This window comes from Hermetia illucens, chromosome 1 (assembly GCF_905115235.1).
Source record: "Hermetia illucens chromosome 1, iHerIll2.2.curated.20191125, whole genome shotgun sequence".
In the NCBI taxonomy this organism is placed as follows: Eukaryota; Metazoa; Arthropoda; class Insecta; order Diptera; family Stratiomyidae; genus Hermetia; species Hermetia illucens.
The window spans coordinates 159,286,257-159,303,366 of record NC_051849.1 but is presented as its reverse complement, the minus strand read 5'-3'; the positions used below and the strand labels follow the sequence as shown (position 1 = coordinate 159,303,366).

Below are 17,110 nucleotides of genomic sequence, written 5' to 3'. Positions count from 1 at the left end.
CTTACTCCCACCCAATTGCCTCATTTCACGAAGCAATTGGCTGGGAGTTCGATCACCCAAGGTTAAACCTGCCAGCAAGTGGTCTAATTTTGCCGACTCGCTCGCCGACAGGCGCCTGATCAACTCGCTCTTGAGCTGCACGTACGATGTCGACTTCACCACGTCGGACACCAGAAGTATGGACTCTTCGTCCAGGCCGACCACCGCGTAGTTGAAACGTGTCGCGTCCGATGTGATGCCGGACATTTGGAACTGTGCTTCCAAATGCACGAACCACAGCTCGGGGTTCCGCCACCAAAACGGAGGAACGCGTACGGCGAGGGCGGTCACTTGCGGGTCCGATGGGCCTGCTGCGTCTTTATTGTCAAAAGACATCTTGTTTCACGAAAAGTAAGAGATTGAGATGCAAACGCGGTGAGTTTATACTGAAACGCGGTGAACTTTACACCGACACGGCAGGCCGCACCCACAAATATGCACGCACGAAACGAAAAAAAACGAAGCGGACGCTATCCAGCGCAGACCAAAAACACCACCAAAAATGGAGGACCCGCGATGCCAAACACCTCCACGCCGTCTCTTGCAGCGATTTCAAAATTTTTTATTACTATTTTTTTTTTTTTTTAACTGAATAAATAAATAAATATTAGATATAAATGAATAATAATTTCTCTTAAGTATAGCTCCTCGTCGGTGGCGCTGGTCGAGTTTGTCGGCTGTAGCTGCGGCGTTGGCGGTGCTGGGGACGTCCGTTTGTTGCTGTTGTTGATTGTTGTGGCACTGATGTTGTTGTTGTTGATACTGCTGTGGTGGCTGTTGCTGCTGCTGTTGATTTTGTGGTGGTTGTTGTTGTGCAGGAGGGCGTTTTTCTTTCTTGCTTGTGCTCCGACTCGGGATGTGGATGGATTTCTATTACTTGACAATGGGAAATCATCTATGGCGCGAGTATAGTCCAGAGTATATTCAGCATCCGAATAATTGCATTCTTCTTCAGTTGGCTCATAGTCTCCATTTATGATCTCAAAACGTTTCTTGAAAATATCACAATGTCTTTCTTCCAAGCTGCGTTCCAATTCATAGACCTTACGATGAAATTCGGCATCAAGATGTGTTGTTATCAGTTGTAACTTTTGAAGGGCACGAACTTTTTTTTTAAAATCGGGGTCACCAATTAAGTATTTATTCAGTTTATTTAAAGCTATTGCATTATTGTCACCAAATTGTCTTTTATATACAAAAATATTTAATTTAATTCAAAAGAAAAATATTTGAAAAGCGAATCGTTTGAATTGACATAATCATAGAACTTATCTTTTTTTATATTATTTACAATTATTCTTTAATTTAAGATGAAATACAAAACCAAAACGACCATTCCGGTTGATGGTTGAGAACTGACTTCCTTCTTGCTTCTCAAACGTTAGAGGCAGAAAAGACGTCTCCCTTCATTTGTTTCTTTTCTGCCCCTAACTGATGGCACACTCGCCGGTCCTCCACTCCCGTGTCGTGATCCGCAAAGTGGATAGATCCGCGCCATCTATTCGTTGGCACTCGCAACATTCGAAATAAATTTCGAATGCCGCGAATCCTGCCGCGCCACAAAGTGTTGGCTGGGCTATATTATTGATTGGTTGTAGTTAATGTATTTAATATCTAAGCGACTCGATGCTTACTCGATAACTTGGCAATCTTATCGCTCCGTCCGGTGATCGATCTGCCCGCAATTAACGCGTGCATGAATAGGATTTCAAGATAATTAAAGAATTTTCCTTTGGAATTGTGACTGTAGTGTTCACTGAACGTCAGTTCTCGTCGTTCATCAGGAGAGGTAGTGTTTGTTATTCTTCAATGCCAATATCGTCAGCGTAGGCTAGTGTTTGGGGGGACTTGAAGAGGATAGTGCCTCTTGTATTCACATCTGCATCACGGATCCCCTTTTCCAAGGCGAGGTTAAAGAGGACGCATAATAGAGCATCCCCTTGTCGTAGACCGTTGTTGATGTTAAATGGTCTGGAGAATTATCTTTATGCTTTTCCTGGCCTCGTACATTGGTCTGAATCGGCTTAATCATTTTTATCAATTTCGTTGGAATACCGAATTCCAATGCCAATGATGTTCTGGGGGTATGGGGCTATTCGCTAGCAAGATAGCGGAAGATATTTTATGAATGATACTAAGCAACGTGACACCTCTATAGTTACTGCGCTGTGTGATATCTTCCTTTTTAAGCATGGTAGAGATAATTCGTCGTTGCCAGTCGTCAAGTATTGATTTGCCGTTCCCTACCTTGAGCATCAGTTGATGAACCGCTCGGTATAGTTGGTCGCCGTGATGTTTAAACAATTCGGCTGTAATACCATCGGCTCCTGGCGATTTATGATTTTTAAGCAGATGAATTGTACAAATTGTCTCTTCCACGTTTGGTGGTGACACTATTTGCCCGTCGTCTTTAGTTGGCGCGACTCCCATTTCGCCAATATTTTGGTTGTTGAGCATTTCTTCGCTCCGATGTGTCCATTCTGTGGGAAATCAGATTTCTTTCTTTGTCTCGGCAGGATAAGCATGGAGGTGTATAAGGCTTCATCCTGGTGAATTTTTTAAAATTTCGCGCTTGTAGTGGTTGCTTCCTGTACATTTCAAATTCACAGACTTATTGGTTCTCCCAAGCTTCCTTTTCTGTCTGTGAAGTCGCTGCTCTGTTCGACGGCGTCCTTGATAAGATCCTGCACGTGGCTGGGTTCTTTGTGAGTCCAGCATTTCCCGGTATGCAGCATTCTTCCATCCTGTTGCGGCTGGGGCAAAGTATGTTGGTGACCGTATCAATAATAATGCTCTTCGGAGGGTTGTGAAAATCATTTGTTGATACTTCATCTAAAGGACATCTATCAGCTGCGGTTGTTGTGGCATCCATTTCCCCTTTAAAGGCTTTATTGTGTGTGGCTTCAGTATTCACTCTCACCTGATTGTCAGATGGGATTGTAGGTGGTGTTGTAATTCTAACCCGAAGTACCAAGCCAACGAGTGATCCGAGTCTATAATTTATCTATAATTTATCCTTCCCCGACTCTGCAGTCTCCTCTGTAGGGGTGTGAACCTTAATGAGGCTTACATTTCTTCATCTGCAAATAAAGAATGCATAGCCTTTCGCTTATGTTTTCAAATCCAATGTCAGTCATTGTCGTTGACGGGTTCGTCGTTGTAAAGTCCATTCTGTCCGAGGCTCCTTCTGCGGCTTCATAATGTCGGTTTTCTGTGTTGGGTTGTCAGCCCTACCCAACCTCCAACCTGGAAGAACAGTTAGTATAATGTGTCCCGCCTTTAGGCACGGGAGACTCGTCTTTATTCTTCTCCGTCTGCGGTTTCTCATTAAAAAATAACTCCCAGCGATCACCACGTGGAGGTTGTTTTATTGATCTTAGGTCCATAAAGGATGTTTCCACCATCCATAATATCTAAAGCACCATTTTGCTCCTGTCTGTAATGAATCCTGTTTTCTTTAGTCTGCTTTTCAGCTCCCACCTCCGCCCTGCTTATCGCGCCGGCGTTTGGTCCACTACTGATTCTCATGCCTTGCAGAAAGGTTAGTAAAGCAAAGAACCTTTATTAAAGACATAAGCTGCCACATAAGCTGGAATCTCAATGATAGCAAAGGTTCCACTCAAGTGCTTTGGTTGTTTTGAACTTTCATTGTTGATTTGGGTAAAACCTTCGATACAACGCTCCAGGAGGGTATCTTTGTTCAGATATTCATAAATAGGCCTCATGGCATCCATAACATCCTTGGAAAGAGCACTATACGTGTGTTTGAATGAATCTAATACATTAGTAGTTGCAGCTTTCTGCATTCGAACCACGTGTCTGCGCTGGGTCATGTATGAGACTGCTTAAATCATTGTACCTTCTTTAGTTTTGCTCCGATTCATCTCAAATTTTCACAATACGCAAGCTAACAAAGGTTCCCCACCCCCCTAAAGGTGAAGTGAAAATATTTACCATAGTCATGAATGGGGAGGGCAGTTCCTTGTAAGATCCGAAATTTTGGAAAAATTTTCGGATGGACTCATAGTTGTTGGGTACTGTTAACGCTAATGAGAGAATAAATGGAGACGTATTTTATTCAATTACTTGTGGAAATGAGGATGAAAAATGTATGGCTGGTGTTGCAATTGCGCAAGTAACGCTTGCAAAAAGGGGTCCAGCTTACAATTGTCACTTAAAGTCCTTTGAATACTCCGGCTACTATTAGCATTGGAGTGAAGACGAAAACGTCAATGCTCCTAAAATTACTCAAATGAATATAAAAATTTTGATGGAGGAAACGACCCCGACTGTGACAGAACTCATGTTCCTCAGAGCTACATTCAGACTTCATGAATTTTTAGTGGATACCCAACTAGGAGCCTGAAAATCATTTAGGAAATGTATATATTAACGTCGATGTATGTGTGAGTAGGGTGGTTAATACCATTTGACAAATCGACCGAGAAGCAATTGGCACATTTCGCTTGAATGTTATCACAACTACTGTCAAATCGAAGACCTGCTTTGAAAAGTGCTAATCACCTCCTTCTGTTTGTCGCCCCACGCGAACCTTAAACTCCTCACAAAACAATGCCTTTGACTATGTATATGCATGGGATTTCAAAGCCTGCATGCTTCCACCAAATTTCATCTCAGTAGGTGTGGCGGTTTCGGAGAAAAGTGCACGTGGCAGACATACAGTCAGATAGAGAACTTATTTTAAAGGATTTCGTTTCTACAGAAAACCTTAAAAAGTAGTTGTACTTGGACAAATGCCTAAAGCCCAAACTATATACACATATGTATACGGATCTAGAACTTTTATCAAAATAACCTTAGAACCATCTAAAATAAAATGATCAATTAGTGACAACTCATATTATCGTGGAATTTCATTTCAATTAGAAATAGCTTTTGTGCATTGTTAGTATGCGTTTGAATATACGTCAACTATCATTATATTCTGAGAAATGTAAACTCATGAAAAGTTAATTTGAAAGAATGCTTCGAAGGGTCAGTGTCCTTATCTGGTTGCATACGTCCGTAGACGCTTGTGACTGCCATGAATCAGAAAAATTTACCAAGTATAAGTACATAACTTATCGATTTTCAGTCAATAAAAGTAGGAATGAATTGTTAGTAAAATATATGCATGTATTCCGCTAGACCTCGTTAGCATATACACATGTCACCTATCAAAATCGTCGTTAGTATAAATATTTCACAACAGGGCATTGAAAGCTCCCTTATGCGTGCTTAGGTAAAACATGCTATGAGGCCTATGAACTACGGATTTTATTGGATTCACTCAAATTTTATATTTCCTACTGATCACTCATGGGACAAAATGGCCTTATCCGGGCATTAATGCTATTTCTCTAATTATAAAATTAATCATCAACTGGCTTTCAACTTATCCAATAAGGATTCATCAAAACCCAAGAGAAAAGCACATCCACACTTCCATTTAAAACTCCTTCAAATAGTCCACAAGGACAACGTTCATTAGAGTGTCAAATAAATCGAAGGCTTCATGCAATCACCATTATTGGCAACCGCACCTGGGCTGCACTGTGAAGTAGTTTAAATATGGATTTGTTCCTTCAACGCCATCCAAGAGCTTGCGAAAGGCTATTCGGTCAACAACCATTTCATGACTATTATAGGGAAAGCAATTTTGCAATAAATATGGCAAAATGTCCTTTATCGGGAGGTTTTTGAACCCATTTACTACTTTCAGTAAGGATATTCGGCGTGCGTACATAGTATTTCGATACATACAGTGCATGCCAGTATAGAATGCACCCCTAAGAAATGAAAGGATTTATAATGGACATACAAAGGCCAGGATAATTACATTATTAATGGGAAAAGTAAAGAAAGGACCCGATTTTCCTCAAAACGTAAAATAAAATTACTTTCTTTGCTTTTTTAATCAATTCGAAATTGCTCATATGGTAAGAAAACGTAATTATCTTAAGTTAACAATAGGTAGTACTTGAGCAGGTAGTCACTTGTCAATATTCGCACTATGATGCTAGTCCTTCTTAGTGAAGTCCGAACAACTCCGAGAACACATTTTGATCACTTTCCTGTCTAAGCTTCTACTTTCTGCAGCCTCCAAGTAAGGTAATAATACAGTGGTATATTTTATGTATATTACTATAGGGAACCGTTAATTCACACTTTGTCAATAATTGTACGATTCCCATCAAACTTTCCAACATTATCCCTTATATAATAGTACGCTTTATGTTCTGGATTCCTAAGGGAGAGGGTTTGCTCTTCAGGAAAATTCAAAGGTAGAACAATATACTATTAGAAATTTTATTTGAAAAAAGATCGTTATCTGATGTATTTGAAGGTCTAGGGACTTTTTTTTCAGATTTTGGGGCTAGCCCTAAATTTGTACTTACAACCCCTCATTCCTCTGTGCATTTGTGTGAGTGTATTTAAGGTGGGGAGGGAGACATAGACATACACCCACAATGCTTCTGCAAGTGTCCTTTTTTTCGCTACAATAAACTTTGCATTATGTTTGTTTGCTCCTCCTCAGGAATAGTTTGGTGTGTCTTACAAAACTTAGGGCTTACCATCTGTCATTATGGGAAGCTTGTTCCCAGTTTATGAAGACAGCCTTAGCCAATGCTAATGACACCTTTATTGTTGGTTCCGGTCGGGGGGAAATTAAATCCTCTTTTGCTAAGGCATCCCAGATTTCATTTTCCTCTACACCATAGTGACCAGTAACCCAGAGTAGTTATACTGCTTTGAATCTACCAGTAGAGTTCATTTCTATACTCCTGAATGGTCTTTGAGGTGATGAAAGGATTGATCAACGCGCGCAATGCGCCTGGTGCAGAAGCAATGGGTTAATTTTAATAGATTCTGTGATATTAGATCAGTTGAATGGGCTAGGATCTTTTATGGAAGATCCATCAGATCGAGAGATTGTGTTCTGATATGAAGACAGTTAATGGCATCTATGCTAAGACAGTTATGTTCCCAGGATCTTGTCAGAACATCTTACAATAACAGATTAATAGCGTGAGGAAACGCATCATAGCTGCTTCTGCTTACTTACCCAATGATTCTTTGTGTCCTTACTAAGATAACCCTTAGGTTGCGATGCGAATGCTCAACATATTTGCCGGGGTAGTAGAAATGCAATCCTAGAGAAGAGAAACCACCTAAAAGTCGAACGAAATTGAAAGAATGGAAGAATTCCCATGGAAGAGAACATATGGAACAAAAATTACCTGCAAAAAGCCTAGAAAGATAGGGATACCAGAAAATAAACTAACGGCATTCACCACAACACAAACGGGCCAGAAGGTCATTTAGAAACCGAAGGAAGAGTTTACACCCAACCACATGATCAACAAATCCAACGAACACTATATGCAGGAACACACTACTAAATAAAGGCTTAAATTTCGCCATAAGAGACTCCACTTTCCCCAAAGAAGACATCGTAATAGATATCGAAGCAGGAATTAAAAATCCACCACAAGACGAAAAAAACAACATTCGTCGACTACTAGCCCCCCCCCCCCCCAAACGAATGGCCGCAAGGAAAAGAGTGTCGTCCAACCACTGGAAACTCATTAAGAACAAAGAGAAACGCAATGGCCATCATAGACAAAGAAGTACACGAAGACTTTTTACGAAAAAAGCTAGAAGAAGGTACGTTTCATTTCGTCAAGAAAGACCCTCTAGTGGACTGGAAATAACTCTGGCACAATGCAAAGCTTCTAAAGTGACAGCGTCTAGCCCACCTCCGCCTAGAATCAAATACCTCTCTAACATACATAAAAAAGGCAACGGGGTCAAAGCTGTGCAGAATCCTTAAAAGGGATGAGTCGACCAACTTCAACTCTCTCAGAAAACCGGATGGAACTTTCATGAACTCCAGATTAGAATCAAGACATACATTATCCGGGAGAACTGGTGACAGAAATGCAGTAGGATATCGGATAGGGTAGGACATATTTAGTTTTTTTAGAGATACACGATGCACGATGGGATGCTCGTGGACTTTTTAGGAGCGTTTGACTGTGCGTCGTACCAAAAACTTTGTGATGCCGTTAGAGAGCATGGTGTCGTTGCCACTTCAATTAAGTGGATCTATGCTATGCTAACACATAGACACAGAAGTAACGAAAGGCTCCCCGCAATAAGGTGTACTATATCCACTTCTTTGGAATATGCTGTTCGACTCACTATTATATGAACTGCCAAATTTGTCAATACACGCTCAAGCTTATGCTGACAGCTATGCTTGGTGTTGTTCGGGATCTCGGACCCGTGTGTAGAAATATACAACGTGCCGTTTATTCCATTGAGAATTAGTGCTTTAGGCATGGAATTTTAGTGTGCCCAAATAAAACAACAGTGGTAATGTTCAGAGAAAGGGGAAGACTGGATGGGCTTTGCCTTCCCGAGATCAGGGATACAACTCTCCAAAAAAGTGAAGTATCTGGGAGTCATTCTATCATAGATAAAAAGCTCCTTTGGAGCAAAGATGTTGAGGTGAGGACGAAAAGAGCTCTAAAAGCCTGTGCGTTCAAACCTCTGCCTCGGCTTGGGGGCCCAGGCTTCAGGTAGTAATGTGGATATTCGTTGGTATCATTAGGTCGACTTTCGCTTTCACTGTGAACTCTATATTACTCAATTTCCATTACTGTTCAAAGCACTGCAATAGTAGCAACTCATAGACTATTTCGTTTAGATCTATGGGGTCACACCGGTTGGAGGGAGGGGCACGGAGCATTGGAGGAATTGCGGTTGAAGGTTAGGCGCATCGCAATCTACAATGGTAGTCAGACTGCAATGAATACGTTGAGCATTCCTAGCCAAGAATTGAACAAAATGATGCGTACCCCTCTTGCAATTAAGTAGCGGAATCCGCGGAGCATTTTTAATGTAGTCTCGCCTATGGATGCATCAGCCGCCAAATCTCTGGTGCTGATGTGTTCCAGTTACATGTAATTCAGCCTGAACGACTGCTGTATAAGGCCCTGAAGTATCCCATTTCCCATTTTTATTCGAATCCTACCAAGCGCTATTCATCCTAGTTTTCTTCAAGTTCGTGGACAACTTGACATCCTCTACCAAGCAGATAAATGACAATCTAAGAACCAGGAAGTGTTATAAAAACTGGATTCATTATACCAAACAATAATCTAGCTTTAGCCTAGCTTAGACTCAAACTATTGGCGGTTTAACTTGGATGTAATTCGCACCTTTGTCGTGTTTTTACGAATATATAAAGGAACGTTTTCCACCTGTTGCTACTTTCGGTCACGCTGCTCCCGGGGGAGAGGTGAGGCAGTGTCTGATGGGTTGGTTCTGCCATAGACAAAACCGGTAGCCCCTATTTCTCGAAATAGTTCTACTAATACTCTCATTTTATGGGTTAGCGACCTGCAAATTTTGCAACTTTACTGCTACCAAAACGTCAAAAACGTTTCAGATGGGAACCGAACTCACGCCGAAAACTGCGATTGGTTGCTGGAAGGTGCGCCCGCTCCTCGACAACAGTATTGAGGATGCCCAGAATGTTGCCCTTTCTTCAACTCGAACGAAAATTCCAAAGATTTAAGTTTGGACATTCTGGGCCCAAGCTAGGTATGATGGTAAGACTCTAGAGAGTATACCTCTCCATCTTGAGCCAACGTACTAATATACCCTGGAAACCCGAATGGTAGCAGACGCCACTCCATGATTGGGTTGTTTCTAACTATGACCGCAAAGGGCACTCATCTGGAAGCTGGTTTCTGACAAACTTCTGACTGCAAGATCCTGGTCCGGCTTAAGGAGTACCACAATTCTACAGTGCTATGCTCAAATGAAGAGCTTTGACATAGCAGGCAAGCCATGTTCGATCAAGCTTCTCCCAGGGCAGAGATGAGGCAGCGTCTGATGAGTTGCCTCTGCCCTGGAGGAAATCATCAGTCTCTTTTTTGAATGTCACTTATAGTGGATACCACCCGCAATCTTTACTAGCACATGCATATACATAGACATGTCTGCTTCGAGTAATTGATACTGATATACAAGTAACTAAAGCTCACTTTATGTGATGATGACGTCATGCACCTAATAGTAGTTGGATTGCGTTCAAATAAATAAGGAAGTTTTTCTGAAAAGCAATTCAAATTCCGTAAGGCTCAATCAACCGTCGACGCAATCAGCGTGACTGATTTGGTACAGGCTGCAATAGAAGAAGGTACTCGCTTTGCAGTGGTAACGCTACATGTGAAGAATGCGTTCAACTGCACAAAATGGAAAAAATCATCGAGGCACTATACACACTACAGGCCCCGTTATACACTGTATGCGTTATTGTCCAATTTCTCTCGGGGAAAATGCTTTATTGCGACTTCCACTCACTGCCTCATGCACCAGAAATTTTCTCAAACCTCCAGACATTGAAAGGATACTTTCACCTCTCTCTTTGCGGCTCGATTTGGTTTTACCACATAATATCAGTGAAATATGTCAGATCGAATGCAATGCCAGCTATTTTAGCAGTTCCATATCTTTTCCGTAAAAATTCAGTTTTCAGATTTCTACCGTAAAGAGTCAAGGGTTCTGCGCTTATATCGAATACTACATTATATTCAACATTATTATCCTTTTGTCAAGATAATTAAACTTGCATCTATAAGGGTTGTAGTTATTCTCTTTATTGCTATAGCTTCTGAGCACTCAAGGCGTGGTGAGCCATTGTACTCGATTTCCCCATCTAATGGAATATCCCGGATTCGTTAACCTATCGCAGGATTTTCGTTAGGGGATGTGATACTACCCGTCGCAACTGGAGAATATCAGCATGAAGATCTGATGCCTGATGCGTCCAAAGGCGGGGCATTCACAGAAGAAATGCTCCGCTTCCTCATTACAGGAGGGACACATATCCTATTCTGAGCATGTGTCGAGTTAGTTAATTATGGCCTGTCAATGCCCACAATACTCCTGCAAGTCCTCTTGCTTTTCGTCAAGAGAAACTTTGCGGTGCGCATCTTCCGTTCTGACAGGAAAAGCTTGGTGTGCTTAGCAGCATTTAGGCTCTGCTACCTGTCACTGTTAGAAGCTTGGTCCCAGTTTTTGAAGACACACTTAGCTAATGCTACCGATTGCAATTGGGATTGCTGGTTCCGGTCTCCCGGCATGAGGAGATTGAAACCTCTTTTGCTAAACATCCAAAATTTCATTTCCTTCTACGCCACAGTGATCAGGTACCCAGATTATCTCCACCGTATTGAATCCATAAATATAGTTAAAACTGTTTGTGCATTCCTGAACGATTTTCAATTTCAATGCAATCTGGCTATCACAGCAAATTGCGATGCGCTTGCTCTTCAACCGCTCGTCAATCGGAGAATCGCATATACTTCTCATTTTTATTCGAGAGGTAGACTCCTGCTCCAGAATCCCGTTATATTTTTGGGCCATCAGTGTAGGAGACTTCCGTATATCCCACCACACATTCCTCTGCGACTTCCCAGTTCTCTCTACGCTTCAGGATAACTTCAAATCTTCTATTAAATAGATGTAAGAGCTCGATTCAGTACTCCCAGTATTTCTTCTAATGCTGTGCCCCCTACATCCGTTGTTTTCCTAATAGATCTAATCGAATTAGTCTATGAGCTTCTCTCATTGCAGTGCTTTGAATAAATATATCCACGGGCTCCTAATTGAGTAATGCACTTAGAGCTGCGCCGGATGTCGTGCTCATGGCACCGGTAATACCCAGATACACAGTTCTTTGCACTGCGGCCTGTTTACGGTAAAAATCATTTTGTCTCACCTTAACCCACCATACTACGGAGGCATAAGCGAACATCGGCCTAATAATAGCAACGTATATCATCACAGATTATAAGCTGTAAGAGATCGTTTCAACTTCACCTATACATGTTTGTTCCAAAAAAGCTGTTTATCCAGAATGACTCCCAGATATTTCACTTCTTTGGAGAGTTGAAAGGGTGTACTCTTCATCGCTGCGAGGCAAAGCCCATCCAGTTTTCTCTTTTTTGTGAATAATACCACTGTGGTTTTATTTGGATTAAGAGAAAGACCATGCGTGGAGCACCAACTGTCTATCAGATCAACGGTACGTTGTATATTTCTACACATCGTTCCATGATCCCGGTCAACAGCAAGCACAGCCCCATCATCATGTGTAGTTCGCGAAGTAGTGAGTCGATCAGTATATTCCACAGAAGTGACAACAGCACACCTCCTAGGGGGCAGCCTTTCGTTGTTTCTGCTGTTAGGTAGCCATCGACACCTACTTTAGCACACAGCAATATATGCGCTAACATAGCATGGATCCACTTAATTAAAGCACCATCAACACCATGCGCTCTGGCGGCATCACCTTCCTTCAACACCCCCATCGCGTATTAAACTTCCAGAGTTGCATCCTCTATCTTCGAAAATGAAAAATGAAGAGCAGACTCACTGGACTTGCCACGTTGGTAAGCATGTTTTTCTTTATTAAATGGATGAGACCTAAATACCTTCCCACGAATATGACGCTCAACCAGTCTCTCCAAATGTTGATCTCTCTGAAATTCTTTGGATTAGAATAATGATCTTTCCCACGCTTCGGTATGATGGCTACCTTAACCTTCTGCCAAGAGATAGACAGAAGCAAGACTTGCAAGAAAAGTATTTCTTACCAATCGTTCTAAGTGCTCCGTACCCTCCTTTAGCATTGCTGGATAGATGATATCCCTACCAGGTGATTTGAAATGTCCAAAGGACAATATGGCAGCTCTCACCTTTTCATAGGTACGCTTTCGCAGCATTCCAATTCACCTTGCAACACTTGCGTGTTGAAAGAGGTGCAAGAACCGTCAACTCTCCAACCATTTCCCTGACTACGGTAATTGACGGAGCAGTTCTTCTACAGAGAGAATATTCCAAATAGGTTGACGTCTCTGATTTGTTTCTATTCACGATCGAGGAGGTTAAAATAGATTCAAAGCAGTTAAATCCGTAATACTTGAAATGCAATAAAATACAGTACTCCAATAATTACTAAAATATCGGACTATTCATTTCTAATTCTGGATAATGCAATGCAAGAAATGAATCGGCAAAAAAATTCAATAAGGCGAAAATGGCAGCGTTGCCGCTGCTTTGGTCTTCGTCTGAACAACCATCTCAGTGCACTGATCCAGTGTAAACTATTCTTATTGCGAAACTCGAGTTGGAAGGCTTTGGTATATAATTTTGAGAAAGGATCGAACAATATTCCGAAAATTTGCCACCATTAAAAAACAATAGCAAATTAAACCCAGCTCTAAGAATTGAAAACTAATAATTAGTGACTCGTAAAAAGTTGAACTCCTTGCTTAACATTTTTCTGCAGGCCACTGGATAACAAGATAAACGATCGGTTAGTTGAAGATACTATCCGAATACCAACAAAAACACACCTTTACCTCCTGGTTCACCGTACAAACCACGGGAGCTCTAAAGAGTACTAAAAAACTTGAATAATTGAAAAGCACCCTGATATGACAAAATTCCAGTTTTTGTTTTAAAAAACTTGCCAAGAAAAGCAATTGTCCTTCTGACCCTCATTTTTGACTCCTGTCTCAAGCTTTCATACTTCCCGACAGCTTGGAAAACGGCAAACATCACCCCAATAGTCAAAGGGGCGAAGAGCAAAACTGATTCGAAAACTGCAGCAACACTCAGAAATCAACAAAATTATCCAGAATTTTCATTTCGGTTTCTGATCTGGATTTTCTATCACTCGCCAGCTTTTCAGAGTAACTAGTGATATCCGGCAAGCTCTTCATGAAAAAAACTGTAGAAATGATCACTTCGGACATTTAGAAAGCATTCGATTCAGTGTGGCATGAGGGGCTCATGCAAGATGATTACGTTTAAGTTCCCTCTATATTTGATTTTAATCATCAAATCCTTCCTTGTGAATCCTACGTTTAGCGTGAGGGTAAATGGTAACATTTCCCGTCAAAGAGACGTTCCAGCAGGTGTTCCACAAGGTTCTTGCTTAAGTCCGGTTTTGTTCAACGTATTTACAGCAGACACCCCAGAAATACCATCATGCCAACTGGCAGTTTTCGCTGATAATACTTGTATTTATTCGGTCGGGTCAGATACGCAATCGATATTAGAAAATTAGGAAACATTTTTGAATAAACTTTATCAATATTTCTTTCGATGGCGTATTAACGTCAATCAAGATTTAGGCTTAACCCTTGACAAGAAGGTTACATACAAAAATCATGTAGAAAATATATTACTGAAAGTCTTAAAGTAGATAGATTCGTTATATCCACTTATCTGCAGGAAATCTCATCTTTCGCAATCGAACAAATTGTTATGATATAAGACTACTATCCTGTCAATTGTCACCTACGCTCCCCAGTATGGCATCAGTGCGCAAGAGTCCCATCACTAAGCTTCAAATAGCTCAAAATAAATGCGTGAGATTAACTTTGAACAAACCTTGGGATTATTCTAACAACCGTTTTCATCTTATCGGTAACATTGCCAAAATTTAAGATACTTCAGCAAAAGCTGATGTTAGCTTTCATCTAATCTATACTCTCATAACGCCTTCTCTGTAGTTCTAATGCCTATTTAGAACGACCTATTAGGACAAGATAATTTTAGTGTTTAGATCTAACCTTCTTTTGCTCAGAGTTTTCTTGGTAGTATTATTATTATTCTGTTAAGGGAAAGTCGCACCGCGTCCTTGAAGAACTATTGTGCCCCTTTTACTGGTTATAGTGTACCTATTGATCATAGTACCTCAAGCAGGCCTATAACCGTTAAGAACTTTAGTATATTCCCTACTTCCAGATCTTTCAGCTTTGCATCTGGTTTTAAGTGTTCTCCCAGATGCCTCGACCTACTTTGCACAAGTGCCGGACACTGTCCCAGGACGTGTATTGAGGTTTCGTCCTCCTCATCACAAAACCTGCATTCTTGGTAGTAAGTACAATATAGAGGAAATCCTATGGTCAGCAATACGCTCAAATATAGACCATAATTGTATCAGCTCGAAATCCTGAACTTTGAAATTATTATCTGCGATTGCAAATCTGGATTATATTGAATAAACATATTGAAATACAAACATAAACAAGTCGGGAAACCGGAAGCTGGACGCGTCAAGTATGAAAGGTTTTGTGTATTTCTTTTATAAAACCATTTCAGTGTGTATTTACCCCATTAGTATGTAGCACGTAATATGTTCATATATTATGTGGTAGAACCTTGTTCTATATAATAGCCTGTATTACTGGATTTAGGATGAACTTAAACGGAGTTTTGCAGCTAATTACTAAAAATTTTAGTAATATACTATTATTATTATTTCGGAGCGTAGGCACCATATAGTGCCAGCCTTTTGACTTTTTTAAGATTTTTCGATTGGGTAGTTTCTGAGAATTGGTCCGTTAAAGGAATTATCACTTTCGACCCCCCATACTCCCAACCTTTCCAACAAAAGACGGGCTTCGGAAAGTACTAATCGAGATCTTTCATTTGATACTCCACATGACTATATTCGATTGATTATATTTGATGAAAAAAGGGGGGTGCCCTTTTGCATGTACGGGGACCCCCCCCCCCCCCTCTAAAATTCTACGTTACAGGATGTAACTCACTGTATGTGTGGACGTCCATAGTTCCCACCTTTCCACCAAATTTTATGTCAATCACTATAACCGTCTTCAAGAAAAACGCGTTTGACGGACAGACATACAGACAGTAAACCGATTTTAATAAAGTTTTACACAAACCCTTAAAAACAAAAAAATTAAATGCGGAATGCTCTCCTAAAGATATTTGTTTTGATCATGTTTTGGCAAATGCATATGAAACAACTTCTGTTTCTCGAAATTTAATATTTTTACATTCAGGTATAATATCTGCACTTTTTTTCTAAATTCCAGGATTGGAGACACCGACTTCAAGCTATTACCGTGATTGAAGAAGCCCTTAAATCATCGGAGACCCTTGCCAAAATACAACCATGCTTGGACTCATTTATGCGGATGTTACTATCTTCGGAACGAAATCCTGAAGTCGCTGAAGATAAACGACGCATTCTTATCAATCTAATTTCAAGGCTTCCACTGGAGAACTTAGAGAACCGGAGCACACAAATAATCACCGGATTGTGCCGTCAAGGTGGTGCAGGCAGCAATCGTGTGTGTAAATCGTTAATGCAACGATTGCCACCGTCATTCATTGTCCTGAAGCTCCTTTCCGATGACTTTCTTCATGCAAGGAGTTCAAGGGTAGGCCGAAGACTGCATTCTAATTTCCCTTCATGATTTATTGACACTTTCCATTTGCTACTCTCTATTTTCATTTTCCATTTCAGTTTCGCGAAAATGCCCTACAAATGGTCATGTATGCACTGATGACCTTCCCTAGTACATGTTTCGATACGGGAACGTGTATAAATCGGACGATTTATGCAGCTCTAGATAGAAAGCGTCGCGTTAGACAAGCGTCATTAGATGTCCTGGCTGTGCTAGGGCAAGTGACATCACCTAGGGTTGTGCTGGATAGCGTACAAACAATTGCTGGAGGTCGTGAGGACGGCAAGGATCTGAGTGTTGCAGTTAAGGCCCGATTGGCAAGGAAGCAACTTCCGATTATTGGACCGGATGGATCAATTCAGTATGCCCTTAGAGTTCCATCCCCGCACAGTGGGGATCCTCTGTCCGAGATTAATTTAGGCGCCGATGTTGAATGGATAATTTCCGGAATTGGGTCAGTTTCACCAACTTCACTGCGACGGCGTTCACAAAGATTCACTCATTTCTCAAAACCCTTAACTGTTCATCAAGACAGGTATTTGTGTGTGCACCGTTGATTGGCTTGCGTTTGCCGATGAATTTTCCAATTCACTTTGCTTGCAGTTGGATTGAAAACCAATTTATTTTTCTAAAAGTTGATATAAAGTAATTATAGAAATCCTCTAATCAGACCAATCCAGCTGGAAGGAAATTTTGGTTTTAATATTCATGCCTTGAACTACTCAAACTCCAGCTCATATAAATGTAGTTTTCCACGAGTCTGT

The 17,110-nt window shown here is 41.0% G+C and overlaps 1 protein-coding gene across 2 annotated transcripts in view; it reads left to right on the top strand.

Annotated features, from left to right (window-relative positions):
* Positions 1-17,110, top strand: part of LOC119646189 — a 124,223-nt gene that overhangs the window by 37,194 nt on the left and 69,919 nt on the right. Inside the window, exons 2-3 of one of the 2 annotated variants that reach the window (XM_038046573.1) lie at positions 15,972-16,319; positions 16,406-16,800. In XM_038046573.1, the coding sequence (XP_037902501.1) occupies positions 15,972-16,319; positions 16,406-16,800 (743 nt within the window). Of the gene's footprint in view, positions 1-15,971; positions 16,320-16,405; positions 16,882-17,110 lie in introns of both variants that reach the window. The other variant, XM_038046572.1, reaches the window with a different exon arrangement.